Genomic DNA, 27,602 nt, shown 5'->3' with positions numbered 1-27,602 from the left:
ACGAAGGGAATAGAGAAGGCATGAGATGGTGAAATCAAGAAAAGCGCAGAGGAAATTGGTGTCAAATTTTATAAAGGATTTCCAGCAAGTTCAATGGGATTTTATTAAGCAGATTTTGCTTAAAGCACTCTCGTTTTGTTTTTTATGCTTATTTCCTTTTTTTTTTCTCTCAATATTTCTCTATTGAACTTCAAATTTGGACTTGCATAATAATGTATTGCAATTTCTTCCCCATAATGGCATTAATTTCTTTATTTAGTCATTTAGCTTTGATTAACATTTGAATCTCAACTGAATTAATGGTGATTCGAACATCAATGGATTACCATTTACTCTCATGCCAAATTAGCTAAAGTTAGGCGAAAAATAGTCAAACAAAAGAGTTGAAATATCCAACAAAGAAAGTGAACCCATAATTCGAGGAACTAAATAAAAGATTAAACGCCCAAATCCTCTTAATGAGGCAGAAAATAAAATACGCACGTTAACTACAAAACCATGGAATTTACATTTGATTATGATGTAGTTCATTAATAGCTATCTTATTCTACAGTCTAACAAGTACCATAAGGTTTCCTTACTGTCTGCCAAAACATTAAAAAAAAAAAAAAAAAAAACAAAAAGTATAACAAGGACTAGGCTTTTATTTCAATGCTAAAAGTAACACATGGAATGGCTACAGAAAAGAACCACAAATTTCCTTGAACTAATTTTTTATGCAAAATTTCATTAAGAAACCATTCCACAAATGATACAAAGCAATGAAATTGAGAATGAAATGCATTCACCACTAAACAAATGCTGTGTGAAAATCAGTAGAGATGAATAGTTTTGTATCAGTCATGATGGATCTTGATCCAGTTTTGGAACTATAGCTGATGAGAGCTCTATGTGAGAAACACGAACTGCACCGATCAACCTCTCTGGCAATTCATCTGTAGTATTTGCCTGAGAGAAGAAAATTATGAAGGAAAATCACAACACTTGATACTTCAAAATTCAAAATCAACTAGGTGTAACAGTAAATGCGTGCTCTCACACAACACTAGGATATGATGCAAAACATCCAAAGTTCTTCCTTTCATCTTTGTTATCTTTCTCCAGCTAAAGCTAAAACATTTTTAGTAAGGATAGATTACAATTTAGTCCTTGCAATTTAGTAAAACCTACACATCAATCCATATATTTTTAGAAGTCAATTATTTAATTCTTGCAATTCTAGAAACCAACTAATCTTTCCCTGCCATAAAAAATGCACCTAGGATTTCTTTATTTCATTCACATTAGTCTCTTAATTTCATGTATTTCAATATTTAGTCATTGTAGTTTAAATAAATACAACAAATTAGTCCTTGCATAAATACTACAATAATGGTAATAAGTAATTTAACTGTCTTTTTTGAGGTAGGATTAGGGGTGTAAATGAATCAAACCGTTCGTGAGCTATTCGAGGTTCGATTCGATAAAAGCTCGACCGAGCTCGACTCGATTTCTAAACGAGCCAAGCTCGAGCTTAATTTTTAAGCTCGTTTGGTAAACGAGCCAAGCTTGAGCTCCATAGTATTCGGCTCGTTAAGGCTCGTGAGCTCGGCTCGTTTCTGAGTTCATGAGCAGGCTCGCGAATAGGCTCGTGAACAGTCTCGTTAAGCAAACTGAAATTACTATCATAAGAGAAATAAACTCAAACCCTGCATATATTTTAATGAGTCAAATCTAAATTTTTTAAAATTCAGCTCTATATAGTTTAGTTACACTCTTAAACTTGCATATAGTTGGATCATTGAGATTTAAAAACTCATCTTTATAAGTTTACATGCTAATTTGTAGATATACTTATTTAACTAAAATTATTTTAGTTTTAAACTTATTAGTTTTAAACTAAAATTCATTATACATGTAAATAAATTAATTTACTCGTGAACTATTCGAGACTCAGCTCGATTAAAGCTCGACTCAGCTCGATAAAAGCTCGACTCGTCTAAGCTCGTTTGCTAAACGAGCCAAGCTTGAGCTTCTTAATACTCGGCTCGAGTTCGATATGAGTAAAGCTCGAATTCGGTTTGAGCTCAAAAAAATTTTAACTAACCAAGCTTGAGCTTTTCAAAGCTCGGCTCGGCTCGTTTACACCCCTAGGTAGGATCTAATTTGTTGGTTCTTAAGGATTAAATAGATAGCTTTTAAACATACATGGTCTAATGCGTAGGTTCCGCTAAACTGCAAGGACTAAATTACAGTTTACTCTCCTAAAAGTTTTGTCAATTGGGAATTGGGCTTCAAACTTGTTTTAAAGCATTAAAGGTGTTCATAGGTTGGTCAATCCATTAAATTCGATCAACCCAACCCAATCCAAACCCACAAAATAAGTCACTTTCTAGAACTCTCATCTTTTTTCCTTCAATTTTTTGTTGGTTTGAAAATGGTAATCATTTTACACCCAATTGTCACTTTCTAGAACTCTCATCTTTTTTCCTTCAATTTTTTGTTGGTTTGGATATAATATTAATTAGATTATTTTGTTATTTCTATTATTAGGAATATAATATGTAATATCTCAATTCAATTTTTTTTTTTATCTAAATTTTATGATACTTTCTAGGGTAAATTTTAGTTTAGTCCCCTTTAGTGAAATGTAAGGTTTAGTCCTTATGTTTTTCAAATTCTATTATTCAGCTACAATTCACCCCTTGCCATCAAGGTCAAAGTTAACTTGCTGTTAAATCTATTAAAAATGACAAAAATGCCCTCTATATTTTCATAAAAAACAACTAAATCCCCCAAGTTTAATAAATCTACAGTTTAGTCCCTTAAATCTTTAATTAAATTTTATATTTTTTTTTCAACTTATTCTAATATTATTATACATTTAACCACAAATATTTTACTTATAATTTTATAAATTGATCCTAAATAATATACTTACTTACAAATAAGTCCTCATATTTTTATAAATTATATAAGTACCTAGAATTTTATAAGTTGATCCTAAATAATATACTTATTTACAAATAAATCCTTATATTTTACAAATTAATTCTGAATGGCTTTTGAGACTTGAGTGGTTGATTATTTGTATTTATAGTTAATATAACATTCATAATATTAAAAATAGTTAGATGACATATGGATCAATTAAATGATTTGTATTTAAAAAATAATGATTAACTAATAAATAAGATAAAATGGATTGGATTGGCCAAATAAATAGTCTTCACGATGAATGAGATCAGTTTGAATCCAAATTTGATCCAAACCAACCGCTGAACACTCCAGTAGAGCATTACACAACTATGATACATATGTTATTTGCCATAATCAGGTTGCATTATTCAAGAAGCCAGAAAATACACACTAAATTGAGCAGGATTGATTTGGAGTTTGGACTCTCTGGTTCTTGCTATAACCCATCTTAAACCTCCTAGCATGCTCAAGATTGTGCAAGTGTTCCCAATAAAGACATCACAAACAAAAACCCTGTATGAATTCATAAACAAAAAAGTGCATACCTGTACAAGGAATGCCATATCAACCACCAATGTCGTAATTACACCAATTACAATTCCCAAAACACCATTAGCAACAGTTGAAGAACCAATATCAACGTCAACCTACAGATTGTATAAATCATGTTAAAGTTTACCAAACTACAAGGATAACGACTCTTCAGTAAATATTATAAGAAATGAGAAGCTGTTACTTCCAAATATGTGGGACCACGGATATAGTTGCAATCAACTGCTTTTCCCAATAAACAAGGAGTGCTTCCAACACTCTGGCGCACAATCCATGAGCCCTACATGATAACAGAAAAGCAACAACTTCAGACATTTTGGCACTATGGCTAAATCAACTCCTATAAAGGTAGTGAAGGCTATATTGCTGAAAAGATTTACTGCATGAAGTCCATATGGCGGCTATTCAAATAACAAACCACATGATAATCTGTTAATGAATAAAAAATTTAATGGCCTAAAATAGATTTAACATATTCTATAATAACTCCCTTACCAAGTACTATTTAATGCATGATTAGATAAAAAAACAAGTACCTTGGGAACTGATGGAATAAGTTTAAGCCTACTATTGCGGAATTCATCATCACCATCAACAAAACGTTGCAAGAGAGAACCAGGTATTAATTCCTTCGTCACAAAGTAAAATACCATACTATAATGTGTTGAACCAGGTACCTACAAAGAGTAAAAACTTATCTCAGCCCCACATCCAGAATCAATAGGTCCATGCCTCTTTAAATGAAATAAACTTACTTGCAGATTAAAAATCAGAGAGAAAAGCCCATTCTCCGAAGCAACCTACAACCATTTATAAAAAAATGAAAAAAGGTTCATGAACATCCACAACATGATATTCAGTAGTCAGTTAATTATTCATAATTAGGAATGAATTGACCAAGTTGTCGCAACTCACAGAACATGCAAGTCAATAAATTAAATTAGTCTTTTAAAGGTCCTAGAAGAAAGTCCCATAAATGCAGACAATCCACATCAAATAATTCTCAATATCTACTACAAATCCTTCAAATAATAAAAATTTAACCTAGACAACTAAAACAACAAATATTAGCATTTGTTTTCAATTATGCCAACGATATCACCTAATTTTGAGGTGTTGGGACTGAGTCATCCCTTATATGAGGTTCTACTTGGACATTTGCATTGTTGTTAAAGGCACAAAAAGGCGCCAGGTGAGGCGAGGCACCCTTCACAGAGGTGCCACCTTGGACCACTAAGGTTCAAGGGAAGAACACCAAATGGAACACCTCACTGAAACAATGATGAGTTTTTCCTTTTTTTTTATAAATTTTTTTAAACAGCATGAGAGAAAACCTAGCCTCTCTCCATCTCTTTCAAACAGGCAGCAGCCAACACACAATTTTCTTCCTCTTTCTTGCCATCCTAATACCAACAAGGCAACAACCAGGTACTCAGGTAGGTCGTCTCTTTTCTTCCCTGTTTATTTCCTTTTCTCCTTCTCTCTCTCTTCCTCACTTCTCTCCCTGCTGGACCTGGCACAAGAGCATGTCCCTTTTTTTGGAAAAAAAAAAAAGAAAAAAAGAAATTCTCTCCTACCACCCTCCCTTTCTCTTTCTTCCTCTCTTCTCTCCCTGCTAGACCTGGCACAGCAACAGAAACTGTTTTTTTTTCTCTCTCTCTCCTATTCTCTCCACTCTCCTCTCTTCTTTTCTTCTTCCATTCTCTTTTTCCCTTGCCACAATGTTATTGTGACAGCAGCTTTTTGTTTCTTTATAACAGTAAAATTCTTTTTATTGTGTTATTGTTCATCACAAGTATATATATGGGCTTTGCTCAGTTTTCTTTTTCATGTATTCCTTTTGTTGTTTGACGGGTTTATTTATTGTTTATTTATGGTGGCGTTTTTCTGTTGTTTCCTTTTAATTTTCAGAAAGTTTTTTTTCTGTTTATTGCATACTGCAATAATAGATGGGTGTTGTTTTGTTTAATTTGTTTCTCTTAAATTTTCAATATGTTTTTTACATATTTAGTTTTCTATATATATATCACGTCTCATTTCATAAAGGCCCTCATCTCACCTAACCATTTGTCAGCTTAGTGTCGCCTCTTCCCTTAATAACACTTCACATTTCCTACTACTAATGGTCATGGCATTGCTGTTATGTATGACTCAAAATAGAAATGCCACATTAGCATTCCCCCAAAAAAGGACATTTTATGTCAACTTATTAGCAATGTAGTACTTTAGTTTCACTTTCTTTCCTTCAATTTTCTGATAATCACTGACCTAAAATGTGTTCTAGCAATCAATAATAAAGCAAGCTTTGAACAAAATATGATTATCATATTATAGATCTAATAAATTGTAAAAAATAAAAAAGTCAATAAACAATTTTTCCTAAGTTATCATAAAAAAGATTATCTGTGGATGGTAATAACTAATCATTAATAAACAGATATAAGCTAACAGATGGTGTGTGTGTGTGTGTATATATATATATTACAGTTGTTGAATAGTTTTCCGTTTACATACATATGGCGTGAAAGTTAAAAGCTAAACCTAAATTGAAGTGAAAGCCTGCACTTGGTTTAAAAGTCAAAAAGCTGTAAATTGGAGTGAAAGCCATTATGTATTTGGTTTATAAATTAGGTCTTCACAAGTTAAATATACTAAAAGAAAATTTCTTTGTTGTTCCCTCTCCATCTTGCACCGTCTCCTCCCTGCTTCATCCTCTGAAGGTTTACAATGAAAAAAAAAAAACAGGTACAAAGGCAAAAGATCCAGAAATTAAAACACCATTGTGTGCAGTGACCCAGGTATCCCCCACCCCCTTTCTGCTTCTCCATTTTTCTCTCTCATCCTCCGCCTGGAGCCAGTACACCTCTGTCGATGTTACAGTCATTTCTATTTGTAAATCACATGGGTGCATCGGGTAAAAACTATCAGATAAATCGAGGGTATGTTGACATAATTGGCTATAATTGACAGTTTGGCCCAGTTGGTGCTTCTTTTTTCCTAAATGTTTTCCCAAAAATTTATGATTTTACAAAGGTGAGGATGCCAAAAACAAGAGGCTTTTAATATACGCCTTCCAAAACACAAAGAACACAGAGAAAAATAATCTTAAAAAAATAAGAGTGTCTTATAAATGTTTACTTGCAGGTCTAAATATAAAAACAGTCTACAAGTAGCAGTTGTCTGCTTCTGACTCACTCGTGCTTTTTCTTTTTCTTTTTTTTTTGGGTGGGGGGTGGGGCAAATAATTATAAAAGTCTAAAATAAATAACCAACTTTACAGGTAAATAGTTAGCCTCTGCCAAAAAAAAAAGAAAAACAAAAAAGAAAGAAAGAAAGAAGAAAAAGAAGAGAAGGAAATGCAGAACTCCTTACTTTTGCTGCACAACCTTGACGCCTAGCAACATGGTCCATTCTTTTCGTGTCTTTGAACCAATCAACAGCAACAAGATCCATTAAATGTTTTCCAGCAGGGATCTTTATATACATATTTCATAAAACGCAACAAAAGTAAGCCTAACAAAATCAAATATTCAAATTGCACATACTTGAAAGATAACAGGAAAATAACAGTCAGAGAACCTTTGTTTTGTCATAGCAAAAACGCTTGCTACGAACTCGGAAGTTGTTCCCATCAGATATTCGCCAGCAGTCACGGGCATTATCACGCTCATCATGACGTAAATTACCCGAGAAACAGGTTAAATCAATTTTTTCTACTGGTTCTTCTTCCAAGGCTGCATCACAAAACAATTGCTCACCTACTGAGGGCCGAGGCAGTCCATTAAGCTAGGAATACATCCAAAATAGGGAGAAATACCCACCTCCTCTCTTCACATCAGTCTCATGCTTAGGTTGATATGTCTACAACATAAAAATTAAAAGAAAAGGTCAATGACAACAAAGCATGTTTGCAAGATTATGCAGAGGCAGAAGATCATTAATATAAACCATACTTCTTGTTCTTCCTCAGCAATCTGGAATTCATCCTCCTCATCAGAGTATTCATCCATGATAGCGGTGGAGTTTCTGCTTGTGGTGTTTATTTGATCAAGAGAAGACACTGGATGAACAGAGAACTCTTGCTGCTTTTGATTTTTCTTTGAAGAAACAGAAGAAGAGGCCATGTTGACCATAACTGGGATTCTAGGAGGAGCACCTCTTTCATCGGTTTGTGCAAACCATTCACGCAATCCTGTCATAACATGAAGCAGAAAGATTAATAAAGCATCAGAAATTGACTAAAAGCTTGCAGTTAAAAGATATTAAGAAAAAGAAGGCATGTTCCCAATCTACTAATTGCTTTTGTTATCAACAATATTCAATCCAGATCGAAAACAAACATCTATAACACAGCAGCAAATCCCAACAGCAGAATTCTCTGGTAAAGTAGCACCAGATATGACACGTCTCCATTTATTAAACAAAATAAACCAGCAACAGAAAAGAACAAATTCTGCTCCCTAACCCTCAACAGAGCTTCCCAAGCAACATTTTCACATTGGTAAGCAGAAGTGATTAGGGACTTCAAATTTTTTTATGCCAATTAAGTGGTGTGAGCAGTAAATTGGAAGCGACATAATTAGGTCAAGCGAACTTTGAAGATGGCTGCTGCAAATTGGGATGTTGGTTCAGGAAGTTTCCTTACATACTAAGTTAGTAATAAGAGAATATTATGGATTCCCAGTGTAAAAACGAAACGTCTTTCCTATTTCTATTACAATTAGGAAGAACAAGACATTCCTTGTACAATCAAAGACAAGGCAGCTTATGAATGCAACTGTAAAAAATAATTCTTTACCAGAAGGCTTTAGTCCTTAAAACTCAAAGATCCAGGATCCCCTCAACAAGCCAAAACTTATTAAACCATAGGTAGCAAAAGTCTTCATCCTTCCTTCAATCCACAAGTCTTTCTTTTTTTTTTTTTCTGTCTACAGGTTGGCAGAGGGGGAAAGGGTAGAAGTCGAACCCTGGCTGTACCAGAGGACTCCAAAGTGCCTTTGTCTATCCAACTAATGATGGCAGGCAATCCACAAGTCTCAGTCAATAGACATGCAACTCAATTCTTAGACTCAGCTCTGTATCATTAGGACACTAAAAGGTGGGAGTGAGAGAACTGCAACTTTAACACTACCCTTAACTCCTAACCTTCCTAACAAAAATAGGCCTACAGCATATGAGAAAGATGACATACATAATCTACACACTTTTAGCGAGGTCACATCAACTCCCAACTAAAATCTCAGATTTTGGTAAATAAATTTACAGAAAACTGAACTCACCAGAAACACTATTTAACATCTGAAGAAGGCAATGTTGTTGAAATGATGAAATATAACCCACACCCCATCCTTTCAGATCAATCTGCATTAGATGCTGGACCTGCGTTCTTGGTCTTCCATTTCGAGGTTTTAGTGGAGAAATGTTGAATCCTCCACCTTGAGAAATCATAATACATCAGAAACTAAATATCTGATGCTCATCCTACAATTCCACCCATACATGAAAGAAGAAAATGCAAAACTTACTCTCAACATGAGCCCGCACATAACCTGGTTGTGGACCACAGTTCTCATGTTCTCTAGAACGAAATAGCACAACTGCACAATAAGAAAGAACATTTCTGGAGCTGACATTAAGAAGAGGAAATCAAACAAGAAGTGTTTGCAATGTCCTTTACCATAACTGCCATCATCATTTCGCCGCCAATAGCGTACATAGCAAAGGTCACGAGGCCACACAAACCTGCAAACAAGAGATATATAAGCACAGCAGCAGTAGTATAAATTTACAAACATTAATAGTAACCACTCATAATTTTCTGGATCTATTTTTTAATCTGCTCTCTCGTGAACAAAGAATAACAGGACCATCAATTACAATCATGCAAGCTCTTCTTCAACTACAATCCTCTCGTGGTTCTTATTCAACTAAACTTAAGTACCATCTAGTTCTTTTTGCAATTTACTCTATTCAAATTGAGTTTACTGTTTTCTTTGCATGTGCACTTTTAGAGGAGATGAATAATTATTCACTCAAATTTTTTAAAGATAAAAGTTATGACTTACATAGTACCAATATGTTATTTAGCTGAATTCTACATTTGAAACTCGGACAAACTTCCATTTCTTGTTAACAAAATTATGAATATGTAATAACTTAGCCTTTAAACCTTTCTAACATATACTCCTTTGTCGATTTGTATAAACTTGCTCAGTTTGTGTAGGTCTAATCTGTTATCTCTTGTTGTTATGAAGCTTTTTTATTTAATAAATTGACATGTCACTTCACTTTATTGTTCTCATGTCCCACATCCATATCCACGTTTCCACTTCTCAGCTTAATAGAATCTCTAATTCTAGTAACTGCACAATTATTCTAGAACACATATACATTAACAAATTGGAGGTAAGGAACAGAAGAGATGTAATTTAAACTAAATAACCACATACAAAGACTTTCAAGGAAAAGAAAACGAGAGCAACAACATCCCACTATCAAAAATTAAGTTTACTCGAGAAATATTACATTGAAAACCAGTCAAGCTGAAGTCTATGATATATTATTGCTGTATGCCCATCTACCTCCTCAACTAAACTACCATAATGGAAACTGCAGTCCCACCTGCTCAAGGCAATGAATTATCATGATGTGAATTCAGAATTTCATACATCATAACAGACAAAATTTAAGAAAATAACATATAAAAACTGACAATTAATTTTTAAATATTCATTGGGAGATGTTCATGAGAATTTCATTTGACTAACATTATATGACTTAATGGAGCCATTGTTGTTAGAATCTTACGATTCGAATATATTTTCCAACAAATCGATCGAATCTATTTTCCAACAAATCGATTCGAATTGATAGGGTGAATCTTAAATATACCTGAATTTTGCGGTTCTTAATTTGAATCTTACGATTCTCGATTCAATTCTACATCCTAACAATTCAAACCTATACAATACATGACTTATGACTCAATTTGAATCAAGTGAATCAATATGAACCAACTAAATTTTCACCCGATTCAATTAACTATTTATAAAGGTTTTGTTAGATCTTATATTTGCAAAATTTAAGATCTTATTCACTTTTGCTATAAAAAAAATGTATATAAAATCCTTAACTATTTTTCTTCAACCAACCATTCTTTTTCCTCTCCCTCTTCTTTTTTTTCCTTTTTAGTTAATTTACTTAACTAATTGTCTATAATTCTAAAGTTCATAATTTATAACACAAAACTATATAAAATAATACATGCATATTATTATATTATGAAGTGTTAAATTTGGGTCAGGTATAACTCACCTCAAAAGCTAGCTCAAGGGGGAGGAGTGCCTATGGCCCCCTATATAAGGGGCACATTACCCCTTTCCACAACCGACGTGGGATTCAACACGTTCCCCTCACGCCCAGAACTTTTACTGGTGCGCGACATATTTATGGAAGGCCCAATATTGAGTGCGTGACATATTTATAGGAGGCCCAATATCGGAGGGGAGGCTCTGATACCATGAAGAATTTTGGAAAAATTTAAAGAATTATTGTATTTAACTCTTAATCTTTACAATTGGTCTATATGACTATTTATACACAAAGAATTATATCTAAACAGGAAGCAAATAATTAAATAATAATTACAGAGATAATTAAGAATCCTAATCAAATCAAATCAAATCATATCCCTAGAATCAGTTAGGATCAGCAAATAAGTCAACACTCCTCCTCAAGTTGGTGCAAAAATGTCGCACATGCCCAACTTGCAAATCAAATTATGGTAAATCTTGTTGTTAAGCACTTTAGTAAACACATCCGCAAGTTGCCCAGCAGAAGTCACATGAACTAAACTCAACACACCGTCTGTTAATTTTTCTTTAGTGAAGTGCCGATCAATTTCAATGTGCTTGGTCTGGTCATGTTAGACTGGATTTTGTGCTATACTTATAGCAGCTTTATTGTCACGATACAAAGTTTATCCTGTCTCTCTCGAGCAACCTCAACTCCTCCAATAAATTCTGTAACCATAAGAGTTCACACACACCTTAGGCCATGGCACTGTATTCTGCTTCAGCACTTGACCGAGCAACAACACTTTGTTTTTTGCTCCTCCAGGTGACAAGGTTCCCTCCCACAACTTGCAGTAGCCAGAGGTGGATCTCCTATCATCGAGAGATCCTGCCCAATCTACATCTGTAAAAGCTTCAACTCGGAAGTGACCATGTTTGGAGTAAAGAAGCCCCTTTCCTGGCACAGACTTTAGGTATCTTAAGATGCGAAGTACAGCCTGTATATGAGTCTCGTGAGGGTCATGCATGAATTGATTGACTAAGCTAACGGCATAAATTATATCCGGTCAAGTGTGCGAGAGATAAATTAACCTTTCTACCAATCTCTGCTATCTTCCAATATCCACGGACTCACCAGTTCCTGCTTCTAGCTTGTGATTACTTTCAATGGGAGATTCTGCTGGTTTACACCCCATCATATCAGTTTCTTCCAAAAGATCCAGAATATACTTTCTTTGGAAGATGAAAATTCCTTTTTCTAATCTAGCCACCTCGATACCTAGGAAATATTGCAGTTTTCATAGATCTTTGATTTCAAATTCCTGAGCCAACAACCTCTTTAGTTGAGCCATTTCCTCTTTGTCATTGTCTGTCACCACTGTATCATCAACATAAACAATAAGAAGGGTGATCTTACCCTTGTGATGTTTAATAAACAGAGTGTGATCAGCATTGCTTTGCTGGTAACCAAAGGATATCATGACTCTGCTAAACCTGTCCAACCAAGCTTTGGGAGATTGTTTTAGCCCATAAAAAGCCTTTTTTAACCTGCACACCTTTCCTTGTGTCTTCTCATCAGCGAACCCAGAAGGAATTTCCATAAACACTTCTTCATCTAAATCTCCATGGAAGAAAGCATTCTTCACATCAAACTGTTGCAAGTCCCAGTCCAAATTGGCTGCGCAGTATAGCAAAACTCTAATTGAGTTCATTTTTGCAATTGGAGCAAATGTCTCTTGGTAATCCACTCCATAGGTTTGGGTGAATCCCTTAGCAACCAATCTAGCCTTAAACCGTTCAATTGTACCATCAGCTTTGTGTTTCACTGTGAACACTCATTTACACATTTACAGCCAACAAGTTTCTTCCCAGGTGGAAGAGTGACAGACTCTCAGATCTCATTTTTAGCCAATGCTTTCATCTCTTCAATCATTGCTCCCTTCCATTTAGGATTTGCAAGAGCTTTCTTCCAATCTTGTGAAATAGACACAGAAAAAATAAACAAGGCAAAGGCTCTATAGTAAGGAGACAAGGATTCATAAGAAACAAAGTTAGAAATAGGGTATTTAGTATAAGATCTAACCCCTTTTCTTTGTGCAATAGGTTTATCTAAGTCATTAGAGCATTCAAGGATTGTGGGTAACTCACCAGAAGAAGATTCTTGACTCTTAGTAGACTGCATAATGGGTTCTTCTGTCTTGTCTCTCCTCGAATACCTTCTCAAATCTGGCTTGTCCAAACGACCAATTCTCTCTCCCTGATTGGACATCTACCCCTGTCTCCTAGAACTCAAACTTTCTAGTTGAACCATATCATTCAGAATCACAGAATTCGGGATCACCTCTTCTTGCTCATTATTCTCCCCCTGAAGAGGTGAGTGGATGGTACTGAAGTAGGGTTTAGTTTCTCCGAAGGTAACATCCATACTGACTAAGTATTTCCTAGAGGGAAGATGATAACACTTGTATCCCTTCTGTGTTGGAGAATACCCAACAAACACACATTTAAGAGCCTTGGGATCCAATTTCCCTGCCGTCCTAGTATGGACAAAGCAAACACACCCAAATACTTTTGGTGGAACAACTTATGAATTCTTCCCTTGTAGAACCGCCAAAGAACTCAAAGTCAAGGGTCTTGAGAGGCATTCTATTGATAAGATAAGCAGATGCAAGGATTGCATCTCCCCAATATGCTTTGGGTAGATTCATTGTGAACACAAGAAATCAGCTGCCTCCAATAGATGCCTATTTTTCCTCTCAGCAACGCCATTTTGAGCACTAGTATAAGGACAACTAGTCTGGTGTACTATCCCATTACTCTCTAAATAAGCAGAAAAGCTACTATCCATGTATTCTCTTCCATTGTCAGTTCTCAAAATTTTCACCTTAGTATCAAATTGAGTACAAACCATCTTATGAAAGGATTGAAAACAAGAATAGACATCACTTTTAGCTTTAATCAAATAGACCCAAGTCATTCGAGTGCAATAATCAATAAAGGTAACAAACCATCGATTACCAGACAAGGAGACAGTTTGAGTAGGCCCCCAAACATCAGAATGAATAGTCGCGAAAGAAATTTGACTTTTATTATGACTCAAAGGATAGGATGTTCTAGTGTGTTTAGCATACTCATAAGCATCACAAAATAGAGAATCAAATTGAGTTCTAGAAAACAAACTAGGATAAAGTTTTTCTAGGGCAAAAAATGATGGATGCTCTAACCGTCTGTATCACTATTATTTCCTGATTAACATCCTTATTTTCTCCAAAACAAGCTTGAGATATCGAAAAACTTAGATCACCCTCCAACATATATAAGCCATCATGCAGTCTACCATTGCCAATCCTCTTTCCTGTACAAATATCCTGAATAACACAATGATCAGATAAGAATTCAATTTTACAATTAAGAGCATTGGTGATAGCACTGACAGATAAAAGGTTGATAGGAAAGTGGGGAACATGAAGAACAGATGATAATTTAATGTTGGATGTGCAAACAACAGAACCTGTTCCGGATATGGGAGTAAAAGAGCCATCAGCAATTCTGACACTATTTGTGGTTAGAGAAGGAAAATAATTGAGAAAGCTTTTATAAGAGCCTATCATGTGTCTATTCGCACCAGAATCAATAATTCATAGAACATTATTAAGAGATGAAGCATTACCCGACTTTACAATGTTAGATGTGGCACCGGAAGACGAGTAATCAGAGTTAGGAATCGAGACCCTTTTACCTTCTGCCATGGTAAAGATTTATGAACCGTGAAAGAATAGGAGGTACCCAAGGTTGTACACACAAGAGAGCCCAATCGATTCACCAAAGACCGGATAGCGGCACGGGAAGGCCGGAAAGATGGTCGGAATCGTCGCCGGAGTGATCGAAGCGGCGAAGCAAAGTAAGGCGATTGGTCACGCGCCGGGACACGATGGGTCAGCTCACGCGCGGGCTTTCCGACATCGGAACTAGACAATCGGCCGGCGACAGTCCTGGTGCCGGCGGTGAGAGAAGGAAAGACTCCTAGATGGGTTAGTACCAAAAAAGGTAAATCTAGGATTTTGAAACCCTAAAGAGAAAAAAATTGAATTTGAACCCTAAAATCAGGAAAAAAAACTCTTATACCATGTTAAATTTGGGTTAGCCTAACTCACCTCAAAAGCTAGCTCAAGAGAGAGGAGTGCTTATGGTCCATACAAGGGGCACATTACTCCTTTCCACAACCGACGTGGGATTCAACACACTCCCCTCATGCCCAGAATTTTTACTGGTGCATGACACATATTTATGGGAGGCCCAATATCGAGTGCGTGACATATTTATAGGAGGCCCAATATCGAATGGGGAGGCTCTGATACCATGAAGAATTTTGGAAAAATTTAGAGAATTATTGTATTTAACTCTTAATCTTTACAATTGGTCTATATGACTATTTATACACAAAGAATTATATCTAAACAGGAAGCAAATAACTAAATAATAATTACAGAGATAATTAAGAATCCTAATCAAATCAAATCAAATCATATCTCTAGAATCAATTAGGATCAGCAACATGAATTCGATATTTATCAAAATGTCATTATGATATATTTTTTACTTATTTTTAGAACATATATTATTTTCAATTATTTTTAGCGAATTTTACTATTTGAATCGATTCTCGATTCATAAAATGAAGATTTCGATACTCAATTGGAATATAGATTTGACAACTATGAATGGAGCTAATTTTTCAAAAATGCCATCCACCGAAAAGTATAATGAAATTTTTGAAATATTTGTGTTATAGCAAGTCAATTATGCAATAATAATTAGCAAAATTATAGGATAACAATTAGAATAATTATAGAGATACTTTCTAAACTTAGAATACATGATTATAAGATTTTTGTATATAAATATTGTATCATTTTCAAAGGAATATTTAGTTGTACTTGTTTTGTGCGAGATGTTAGTCCACAACTCACTAAATTGGATCCCAAATCCCTTAAATGTATCTTCTTTGGTTATTCCAGACTTCAAAAAAAAGGTACCGATGTTTCTCTCTTGACTTTAATCCTTATATTGTGTCTGCTGATATAACATTCTTTGAATCTAGTCCTTTTTTCTCCCAGTCTCCCACTTATGAAAGTCACAGAAAGGAGAATGATTTATTAGCATATTCTATCAATCACATGTTTGTGCCTCACCATCCTACAGGTTCATCTATTCCAATAACTATTCGTCCTCCACAACATATTTATTCTAAGAGGGTGGAGACTCTTGACTTAGGCCATGCAACAACAGCTTCTTCGTCGGAAAATCCAATCATCATTCCCGCTCCTACCTTTGATTTAGACCTACCCATTATTGCGAAGACCTACCCATGATTGTTCGCAAAGGTAAATGTATGCATACTTATCCCATCTCAGAGGAAGTACATTCTTATCTGTTGGCTGAAACAGAGAAATTGGGTGCCAAACCATGCAATGCACCAGTGGCTCGTAGTCTTCAACTTGCAACGGGAGATATTGAACTATTTGATGATCTTGAAATGTATAAGTTGCTTGGCGAGTTAAACCATCTTACAATAACCCATTCAGATATTGCAAAAGCTATTAGTATTGTAAGTCAGTTTGTGTACTCCCCCACCGATGCTTATAGATTTTGTGTTATTTAAAGGGTGCACCAGGACACAGTCTCCTATAGCAATTTGGCCACTTAGATATTGAGTGTTTTTCTGATACTGATTAAGCAGGATCGAAGATTGATAGGAGATCTACTACAGAATATTGTGTTTTCGTTAGAGGACACTCAGTATCACAGAAGAGTAAGAAGCAAAATCTGGTTTCTTGTTTAAGTGTTAAATCAAAATACTGAGCTATGGCTCAATCTGTGTGCAAAGTAGTATGGATACATCAATTGTTGGATGAAGTCGATCTTAAGGTCTCATCACCTGCTAAGTTCTGCTAAGTTGGGGTGTGATAACCAAGCAGCCCACTACATTGCCTCTAATCTAGTATTTCATGAACGAACCAAGCATATCAACATTCTTCATTCGTGAAATTCAACAGCAGGTCATCTGAAATGGAAATGTCAAGACTGGAGAATAACTAGGCAATATTTTTACAAAAGCTCTAAATGAAGTTAGGGTTAACTACATTTGTAATGAGTTGGGCAAGGTAAACAAATATGCTCCAACTTGAGTGTTATAATAAGTCAATTATGTAATAATCATTAGCATAATTATAGGGATAATTATTAGCATAATTATAGGGATATTTTTCTAAATTGGAATACATGACTATAGGGTTTCTTGTATATAAATATTATATCATTTTCTATACACAAAAATTTCAGCATTTACAATTTGAAATATCAAAAAGAAAAGGCAATCTATTATTTTGTTTCTTTTACAAGAAACTCCAATATTTCCCATATATAATCCTTTGCATAAGGCGAACAAAAAGTCAAATCTTCACACCCTCTATTATGTATCCTTTGTACCAAATCTTTTCATATCTAATTACTCTAGAACATCATTAACTTCATGGCCATTCTTTTCACAGTAATTTCCATTTTGGTTTTCAACTTCTTTATCATCCTCTAGTTTTTCTCCATTGATTCAACTCCGCAGACCAATCAACTTTGCAGGACAATCTTAAAATCCCTAAAAGCATAGTGTTCTCTTCCATTCTTGTTGATCACCAAAACAGGCCATGTCTCTGCAATATTGTCACCTCCCTCAAGGCTCAAGCTCTACACTCACTCTCCACTCCACCTCTCTCTTTCCTCTCCAACCATCCCCACTACCCTCCTCTCACACGACCCTATTTCTCCCTCGTTGTTCATGCCAGTACTCTCCATCTTCCAATTGAAGTCATTCACGAGAACTGAGGTCTCCCTTTTGCAAGGATACGGCATAGGGTTTACAAGGAAGGAAATGACGGATTTCGGTGGATTCGCCAGGAACCCGAAGCCCACACCAAATGCTGCATATAAGCATATCTATGCCTAGGGATACAACATCAAGCAATTCCAAATTTTCATATCTTGTTTGCTTGCTTTGCTGGAAAAATGATTGATTTAAAAACAGGCGAGAAGATAGAATGATACATGGTATAATCAAGGATCAAGGATATTGTTTTCACCTAAAACTAATAGCAAATTGATTTACGATTAGACCAAAAGACCTCAACTTTGATGGAAGCAAAAGTCAATAATTAAATAATTTAATTTCTAAAATGAAATCCCATTGTTATTAATGGTAAAACCTAAAGACTAAATAACAAATTTCCCTTTCATATCTCCAATATATGTTGTATAATTGAAGAATTCAAGGCCTGATTTAAAAGGTCTAATGACCAAAAAGCCAAAACTTTTCATGGTTTTTCAATTTTATCCAAAAATTTTCATTTTGGTAATTTTATCCAAATTACCAAATATTGTTGCAATTCTATCCAATTTCTTTCAATTGAATTTTACTTTATCGATTTAGCTATTACTACCCATAAAGATCCAACCTTACTGGATTTTGTGTCATAAAACTCTATTTAAAGCATTGATTTTGTATCAGCTAGACCAACAGCTAATGAACCAAAACACATAAAAATACAGCAAAAAATACAGCTGGATTTTGGGTTAGATAATTAAGCAAAATTTCCCTCTTGGCAAGACTTTCTATAACTAGGTTTACATAAAAACAGAGATTTCAAATATTGGCTGCCTACTCAGAACCCAGCATCAATATATGGTGCTTCAAGAAATGTTAAATAACACATCTCAAAAAAATTAGTCAATGTATAATTTCATGCCTCGAATTAAGGTTTTCAGATCTGTTTGACTTCCATTCTTGCATTCTTAACCCTCTATAAGCTATTTCATTATGATTCCAAGACCACAAGCTTTAAAAATAACGAAGATGAATTATACAATTATAGTTCCCAAACTACTTCAAGAGCAAAAAGCTTTATGATGCAGACCCGAGATACTCGTATATGCATAAAAGTGAGAAATTTTCATTGCATACGACAGTAGTTTTAAGAGCATCAATGCAATTAAAACTTCCTTGAAAAAGGAAACACCTACTCAAACCGTGTTCCATCCATGCTCATTACAAGCTCAAATATTTCTTCACAGGAAGCCTCCACAACACCCACGGCCTTCATTGCCCTGCTACAGCTCCTTGGCTGCAGCACAAAGACCACATATGATGACATAACTAATAACCTTTAACGCACAGCAAAATCAAGTCATTCAAATAATAGAAAAATGTAAATGATCCATACAAGGTAATCAACTTCAATAAGTTCTTCAAAAATGCGGAGTCCTGCCATATAGAGACAAACAAAATGAAAAGGTTGAGTACTGTAATTTATATGTGCCCACTATAGCTGAACAGTGATTAAATTTCTGTCTTCAACTTGTCATGCACCCTTGGATAGACGGATGTGATGATATCATACATGCAGTTGAGAAGATAAAAGTGCAACATGTTCTGGAAAATAAGTCACCATTTTGGCACTGTAGGAGACGCCAATGCTTCCTAGAAAAAGCTTGATTATTGGCATTCTGACTTGATAATTTTGAATCAGATTCTCGTGTCCAGTCAAATACTGAATCAGGAAGACCTGTCAGCCGCAAAGATAACAAATTTTAGAAAACTTGTTCCAAATTAACTATAATTAATTTTTGAATTTCGATGAGAACCATTTCCAATGGTTGTTCTCCGTAACAAATTGGGTTTAGCTTCATCTTCATCCTCCCGTGCACTGAACCTGAAAATCATATAGAAATTATGAGTGCATATGGGAAGTTCATCTAAGTCTGTCAATAGCATAACTGATGGCATAGTGAAAAAAACTAGCACCAACAGTAGCTCAATTGATTGATAAAACAGCCAACAATTAGTACAACAATGCGGCAAAAAGTATAATGAAAACTTTGCAACATCAGGAAAAGATTAACATACAATCATACTGATGCTGCAAAGACAAAGAATTAATTTGCTAGTATCGACCTATGATGACAACAAAAGCAAAGAAATAATTTAGAGCAGGTACATACTGACTTTCATGGTCTGACGAGGAAGCAGTTCTGCCATTATCCATTCCAGATTTATATTCAAATGAAACATACTTGTTACCATTTGCAACTTGGGAGTCCTGATGCTGCACATATTATCAGACAATAAGTCTCATTTGCATCAGATCACACACCACAAGAACCATTTAGTGATATAGTCACCAATTAAATGGAAGTGTGTGTAGACACAGATAAAATTTCAACAGAGTCAATTTCCTCGCCCTCTTTCTCTCCCTCTCCCTCTCCTATTATAAATTATGAAGTACAAGTTTCAATTAATAGGGAGAAATAAATCGAGTACCGAAGAGCAGTAAAAAGTTTGCTTCCCAAGGACAAAGAAAAAAGGGTCAGGATATTAAACCAAATGATGCAAATGACCATGATACGACCAACAGCTTGAAAAGGAAAATCTAGAACGTATTGAACACCAGTGCTCATAAAGAGAAAAGAGGAGGACAAAGAGGAGAAATGAAACAGGTTAAGCCACATTATGATTTAAAAAATTAATAATCAATAAATTAAAACCTGATCAATTACAAACTCAATTTTTTCCTTCCAACCTAATGCTTCCTGGATGTTAAATGCTGCCATCTGCAATAAAAACAAAGCTCAAATGAATTATTTTCCAAAAAGATAAAGCAGACAGTGAAAATATAAATGACCAATAAAATACAGAAAACAAACCCTCATAAATGGGGGGTACTAATGCAGTGTGGCACAAGAAACACAATAACAACTAGGATAAGACAAAACCTTCTGCTGCAAATATCACAGCTAAACTGAAACAAAGTTATGTATACAAAAGAAGGAAACTGTATACTATCAAACACACATCCACAATTGGAATTCTCTAGAAACAACACATCTGCCAAATTATGGACATGGGGAACAAGAGAAAGGGCAAAAAAAAAAAGGTAGAGAGAAATCGGACTATTGTTTTCTTGTCCTCTTTTCTTTCTCCTTTCCCCTGCCCATAATTGGGCAGATGTGTTAACAGTAGAAAGAAATGGAGGAGAAGAGGTTGTCCCTGGTGTAAAAGTAAAATGACGCTATTTGTGACATAGAGTTCACAGGTTTGAGACATGGAAGGGACCTCTCTGCAAAGCAAGGGGAAGGTTTTGTACTTTGACCCTGCCCAAAGCTCAAAAGGGTGGATTCTTTGTGCAGAAGCACCCTTTTTAATGTAGAGAGAGAGAGAGAGAGAGAGAGAGAGAGAGAGAGGGAGAGAGAGAGAGACTTCACTCACCATTCCAGAAAATAAAAGCATAAACCACTCACCGTGATTCTATGAGACTTTTCTTTCTTGTTGTAAACAGATAAAACATAAACCATCTGCAATAGCCAAAAATAACACATAAGCTAACATGATTTTTGAATGTTTCAGATTATTGCATTCTCACTTCCAGGTATTAGTAAAATAAAATTATAATTTATCAAGATCCCAGCATTGCTAGAATCTCGCAGAAGAAGTAAAATCTCAATTGAAAAGTAGACATTAGACAGAGAGTACAGACTAGAGAGAGAGGATGAAACAGAACCAAAAGATGGTGAGCAGCAAACTGGCAATGGCATCATTAACTGAAACGAACCCAACCAATTATCAAACCTCCTAACATGCATTTCCATTAAAAACTTTCATTTCACAAATTGCAATGTTTGGATAGTTTTCTGTTTTCCCATGTTTCTAATATATCAGCATCCACATCTGAATTAACTAGGACAAGATTAACACATCAATAAACAACTATAAAAGTTACTGAACAGCAACACTTACATAAAGTCAAAAACAGAACTAACAACAGGGTCTCAGCAACTTAAAGGAATATCTTCAAATTTTCACATGATGCATTTGCACATCAATTGATGAATTACTAGGGCCACTTCACTTCACCTAGATTTGTGTGTATGGTAGATAAACTGGTCTAACTTTACTAATCTCTTCTAAAACTCAGTACGCTAGATGAGATTAGAGCATGACTATTGACACAATGTCTATGAAATAAACCTGTCCATAGAAAATTCCTACACCAAAGTTAGATCATAAACCCTTTGGGTCACATCAATAATGTACCATGCTCATCAGCATATAATTCCCATATATCCAAGATCTTCCTTCCACTTCTTCCCAAAATAGAATCCTGTTAACTCAAATACAGGTACAGTAGCTCCTAAGTAACTGGCAATGGAGCAAACAACCAATATAGTACTAGTTGATCCACCATCTGCATCTGGTCATGTAACAGAATGTGAAGGTGCAAATGTATTCCAAAATAATTTGATTATGTTTAATCAATTTTCCGTAGTAAGGATCCTGAAACTGTCGACCAAGCAAGAAATCAAGTAACCCCACTAACTCCACAGGATTTGGTATTTGGTAGGTAGTAAAGATCGGATCACTTTCTTAAGTGGTCCATTTCAATTTTTCATTTTATTCATTCCATAGGCTTGGAAATGATATGGAGCCCAGGTTTGCTAAGTACACATGAAATTAGGCCTACACCATATATAGGCCTGAATAACTAAATTAAAGGAACACATTTAAGTTCTGAGAACAACCAGCCCCATTCAAAGCTATGGCTGATGAAACTTAAAAAAGAAAAAATGCAAGCCCACATATCAATGATATTACATGCAGCATAGTTTGAGTTCCACCCAGAACTTACAATACAACCCTCAAAGTTTCTTGAAAAATGCTACTTATTAAACATGACTCGATATAGCTTTTACCAAATCATGAGCCACCACTGACAAAAAATTTTCCAAAGCTTAGTTAAATTAACAATTGAATGCAAAAAGAATAAAATGTGGGAACGTCCATGAACACAACTGTTATGACTAAGAAGCAGAGTAGTCAGTGACAAAGGGGTAGCTCAATTAGTTTAGCTGGTAGTTTTCATAGTTAAAATGGAGGGAAAAGAAGCATTGCAGTCAAAACTATCTTAGACTAACAGTTCCAGCTGTTAGAAGTAGTTACCAGCTAGAACACATATTTTTATAGAATCAAACCTGTAATCATTCTTCCATGAATCAATACAAAGAATTATCTTTTTCTCTTCTCAACTTCTCCCTAAATCTTCTCTCCTTTCTGTTTTTTTAATCAACCTAGTCTATTTCTTATCTGTTCCTCGCCCTATTTCTTTGATTAAAGAGCATAGCAGGTTTGATACATAACAATTGGTAGCAGAGCAAGGTTCAAGGCTTCCCAAAATTCCAGGTTCTTCTTCTACTCTTCTTCAATTCTTCCGTTATATCTTCTTCCTTTCTTTATCTGCTTTCTCATCTTCATTTTTCGATATCAAGAAACTCATTTTTCCCACCTTTCTCTTTGTTCTCTCTCTAAACTCTGTTCTTTCTTTCTTTCTCTAATTTTTCCTATTTTCTGATTTGGATTCTCCTTTCACTAATTCTTTATTTTGTTCCTGTTTCTCTTCTCAACTAATTTTTCTCTCAGATCTATCTTTTAGGCTTCCAACCCCATTTCTCTGTGTCAGACCTCTGTTTCAGTTGTGGTACTACTACCTATTTCAGCCTTTCAGGTCTGCTTCTGTTACAACTTACAACTGACAAGATTTACTGTCTTCTCTCTGTTTTCAATTTCTCTTCTTTTTGTTTTCTATTGTCAAAATTTTCTCTACTTTCAGCCCTCTACAATCAGCCATGGAACTACAACCTTGCAACAAAAGATCAATTTTGGCTATGATTGCACATATTTACAAGATGCTGGAAAAAAAAGTAGATCAAAAAGCCAAAGACAAAATTCAGAAAACTGAAAATTCTAGGGTGATGGCATGGAATTGGAAAAGATTGAGGATATGATGCTAAGGAGACTGATTTTCTTGATGTTGCAGTACATCTTCATGATAATGGAAAGAGAAAGGGAAAAAGGAAAGAAAAGAAAGAGGTTGGCATTGCTAGTGATGGAGAAGAGGAAGAGGTTGATCATAGTTATTAAAGGCTCAAGGTGCACTAAGCGCCAAGGGGTCTTGGAGCCTAAGAGCAAGGCGCGCGTGCGCCTGAGTTAAGCAAGGCACAAAAATAATAAATAAAAAAATTATTTAAATACTATAAATTTAGTTAGGATATTTATGAATGATATCTACATTTTAAATTTAGTTAATATATTATTAATTGCATATAAAAATATATGTATTTTATTATTTATTTCATTACATTTTGTTATTTTATTACATTATTCTGTTACTAACACCATTACTATCATTATTGAGTAAAAATCATTATTAAAATATATTATACTAATTTTATTGTTAATAAAATATAGTATCAAAAATAATAATTTTACTTATATAGTGCATTCAAATTTTACATGTTGCTATATATTTAATTTTCAGATTATTTTATATGAATCTTATAAATGTATTATGAATTATATATTTAATATAAAAATAATTTTAATATTTAATTCATATAAAGAATTAAAAATGCATAAAAATTTAAAATTCATTAGTAGTTAGCAGGGGATTAGGCACTTTGCATGTTTTACATTACAGGTGGCACCTTTGCATGTTAAAGGTCAGAGCTACACTATACTCTAGAAGCAAAAATAGTGTATCACTTGCTGAGCTAAGAGTCAAGCAAAGGAGGAAATACGCCTTCAAAAATTAGAAAAATAGAACGACAGAATTTCTTCGAGGAGTGGACATCGGAAGGGCAAGAAGAAAGAATGAAGGGAGAAGAAGAAAAAATTAAGATGATGTCTTCAGAAGAAAAAGAAGAGATGATGATGAAATCGAAGAAAGAACCTGGAATTTCGTCTACCCATCCCTAGAGTTTGGATTGGTTGCCTGAGGCGCGCCTAGGGGTCACCTTGGTCGCCTAAGGCGAGCCCGCTTGGAGGGTGTTGAGGCACTGTGCTAAGAGCCTGACGTACCTTGCGCCTGGGGCGCACCTTTAATAACCATGAGGTTGATATTGTTGGCAATGCAGAAGAGAAAGAGGCTCACATTATGGGAGAAGGAGAAGAGGAAGTGGACGACATTATTAAAGATGGAGAGGAGATTGTCCTGGATCAATCAAATTCAATTGAAAATGAAGACATGGTTGTTGAGAATCAAGAAAACAATAAAGAAAATAATTCAAAATCTCTTGAGCATCTCAATGTTGTGAAGACGGACCAAAATTGTTGTCATAGACTTCAGCATATAACTAAGTAGGAAGAGGGTCTTGTTGTTGGAGTTCAAGGAATAGAATGAGATGCTATTGAATTGCTCCTCAATTCATGGAAAATTAATATTCTAACAGGATAACCATGATGGACATTGCAATTTCTCGGAACAACGGGGATGAACTGAGGTTATTAGTTCAGAAGGATCATGATTGTGAGTTCTATTATTGTGAGTTCCTACAAGGACAAATGGAAGAAATTAATTTTGAATCAAGTGCTGCATCTGTAATCAAGAGGATCTTGAGGAACAAAAATGATTTCAAGGAGTGTGAGTATTATGACTAAGAAGTAGCTCAATTAGTTTAGTTGGTAGTTTCAAGAGTTAGAAATGGAGGGAAAAGAAGTATTGAAGTTACAACCATGGTTTTAAATAATGGCCGTTACGTAACGTAAGGCCGTTATGTTTTATGCTCCCTATTCTCATTTTCTTTAGTTTCTACACTTTTCAGCAGGTTTAAAGACTACATTTTTTAAGTTTTCTCTTTCCTTTCTCTTTCAAATTTCAATCTTCCCTGCATATTTCTTATATAAACTTAGATCCATTATAAACTACTCTATTTCCAAGTTTATTTCTTCTAAAAAGTTAGTTAAATTTTATCTATTTTAGTTTTTAATTGTTGTCTTTTCCCTTTTTTTATAAGTTTTTGTGGATTAAAGTGTTAGTTTTAAGTTAAAATTGTACTTTAAGCTATTAGTTTACTCGATCTACAAAGATTATGTTATTTTTTCTAATTTTAAACTATATAATGTTTAACTTAAGTTAAATAATTTATATTTTATATATTTATGTTTATTATACATTTGTATACATTGTTCTGATTTAAATCTAATCAATATCATTTTATTTATGAACTTTGCAAATTTTTTTAAAAAATTTGCATAGCGCCAGGCCGTTACCAGGCGGTTACCGTTACGTTATGGCCATTACGTTATGGCCATTACATGTCTGTTTCCATTGCCCGCGACCGCGAACGTGGCTGCGACCGCGATTTAAAAGCATGGTTACAACTATCTTAGTAGAAGTAGTTACTGGCTAGAAGATGCATAAAAATAGAATCAACAAGAAAACACCTGTAATCATTCATTTCAAGAATCAATATAAAGTATCTTTCTTTCTTCTCTGATTCTCTCCAAATCTTCCCCCCTTTTCTGTTTCTTTTCTCAACCTAGTCTATTTCTATTCCTATCTCTTTCTCTCCATATTTCTCTGTTTCGAAAAGCATTGCAGGTATGATACATAATAATAACCAGTATTGTCAAAGGCGTGGAATGCTAGGCAAGGCACCCTCACCTCACCTGTGATTTAAGAGGAATGCCTGCATTTTAAGAGGCAATAGCAGCAGCAGAAACCAATTAGCTTTTACATGATTTGTGACATTGTAACTATTGGATCTTGTTTAACTCAAACCTACACAACTAAGATGCTTCACATCACATCATTAGAATGACTAGCTATTACTTGACTTCCCCATTCTCTATAAAATAAAAGTTAGCATATATGCAACAAAAATTTGATGTAGTCATGCAAATAAACAACACAAAACTAAAGATAGCTCACATGTCCATGGTGAGTCTTCAAGCCTCGATCCTCCACCCTACAATTTCCATCAATCAACATGGTCTTGATTGGAACCTAATTTAACATATACAAAACCCTTCAACCGTCAATAATTCTGCATTCCTGTGCTACTAAATTGACCAAAAATAATATTCTTCAAAAAATATTGAACCAAAAAAAAAGAAAGAAAGAATCATAGCTCTACATTGCATATACTAAAAGATTCTTCAGCATTAATTTCCTCTTATAATACACCAATTCCTTATTGAAGGGGAAAAAAAAAGTTTCTCACCATTTAGATTCCATAAGCAATAATAATTTCCTCAACAAATTACAGGAAATTACCTGATTATCTTGCGGTTTCTTCTTGTAGTAAGCAAGAAGTCTTGACTCCAGCACGAAATACCTCATGTGAATGAACGATCGGCCGATTTTCCTCCTCCCATATCTCACCATCCACCCTTCGTATATCACCTTCGACATTTTTGTTCCCTCAAAATCACACACTCCTAAATCGAATTCAAGAAGACAAACCGAAACCAAAAAGAAAAAAAATAGAAGAATTCAATCTCGCAGAAGTGGAAGCTCAGATGAAGAGTCTTTGCTTCCTGCGAGATCAGCGTAAACCTAAGTGATTTGATCGCTCATCGCTAGAATTGAAATCCGCGTAAGGGAGAATTCCTGATTTGAATTCCTATTACTTCCATAAAGTACATTTAATTCTCAACCTCCTTTTCCACATCGCGATGATCCCAAACACGGAAATTTGACTTTATAATACAAGAAAAAAATTAAAAAGAAAGAGAAAGAGAAAATTTTAAAAATAAATAAAATTACTGTGACAGTATAGAGTTTCAAATGGAGTCAAAACAGAGAAGGTTGGAGAGAGAGAGAGAGAGAGAGAGAGAGAGAGAGAGAGAGAGAGTTGGTGCGAGGGCAAAGGGCGAGGTGTGCGACAGTGCGAGTGGGTGCTGAGATTTGTCGGGACTGAAAA

General features: G+C 34.9%; 1 protein-coding gene across 4 annotated transcripts; it reads right to left on the bottom strand.

The window, feature by feature from the left end:
• Positions 1-624: 624 nt before the first annotated feature.
• LOC110605074 (protein ENHANCED DISEASE RESISTANCE 2) lies at positions 625-27,602 on the bottom strand. 4 transcript variants are annotated; one of them, XM_021743375.2, is made up of 22 exons: positions 26,954-27,601; positions 26,609-26,683; positions 21,147-21,200; positions 20,394-20,459; positions 19,851-19,954; positions 19,494-19,561; positions 19,298-19,414; positions 19,073-19,113; positions 18,873-18,973; positions 10,036-10,131; positions 9,188-9,252; positions 9,036-9,107; positions 8,790-8,945; positions 7,464-7,702; positions 7,332-7,371; positions 7,090-7,244; positions 6,883-6,984; positions 4,266-4,310; positions 4,047-4,187; positions 3,695-3,790; positions 3,504-3,605; positions 625-948 (listed from the first exon to the last, which is right to left on the bottom strand). In XM_021743375.2, the coding sequence occupies exons 1-22, from the start codon at positions 27,089-27,091 to the stop codon at positions 841-843; spliced, it is 2,181 nt and encodes a 726-aa protein (XP_021599067.1). In that variant the 5' UTR covers positions 27,092-27,601; the 3' UTR covers positions 625-840. The 4 variants fall into 4 exon arrangements, with proteins under 4 accessions (XP_021599067.1, XP_043808450.1, XP_043808449.1 ...); XM_043952515.1 differs by lacking the exon at positions 3,695-3,790 and having other exon boundaries at positions 26,954-27,602; XM_043952514.1 differs by lacking the exon at positions 4,266-4,310 and having other exon boundaries at positions 26,954-27,602.

The sequence above is a fragment of the Manihot esculenta genome, chromosome 17 (genome assembly GCF_001659605.2).
Source record: "Manihot esculenta cultivar AM560-2 chromosome 17, M.esculenta_v8, whole genome shotgun sequence".
In the NCBI taxonomy this organism is placed as follows: domain Eukaryota; kingdom Viridiplantae; phylum Streptophyta; class Magnoliopsida; order Malpighiales; family Euphorbiaceae; genus Manihot; species Manihot esculenta.
The sequence above is the reverse complement of the archived record's forward strand: the minus strand, read 5'-3'. Positions and strand labels throughout refer to the sequence as shown.

Excerpts from the sequence above, each read along its gene's own strand:
- LOC110605074 (XM_021743375.2), bottom strand. The coding sequence starts at position 27,091 with ATGTCGAAGGTGATATACGAAGGGTGGATGGTGAGATATGGGAGGAGG. Across the intron at positions 26,684-26,953 it reads AGAAACCGCAAGATAATCAG|GTTCCAATCAAGACCATGTT; the intron begins GTAATTTCCTGT and ends ATGTTAAATTAG. Across the intron at positions 949-3,503 it reads ATATGGCATTCCTTGTACAG|GCAAATACTACAGATGAATT; the intron begins GTATGCACTTTT and ends TTCTTCTCTCAG.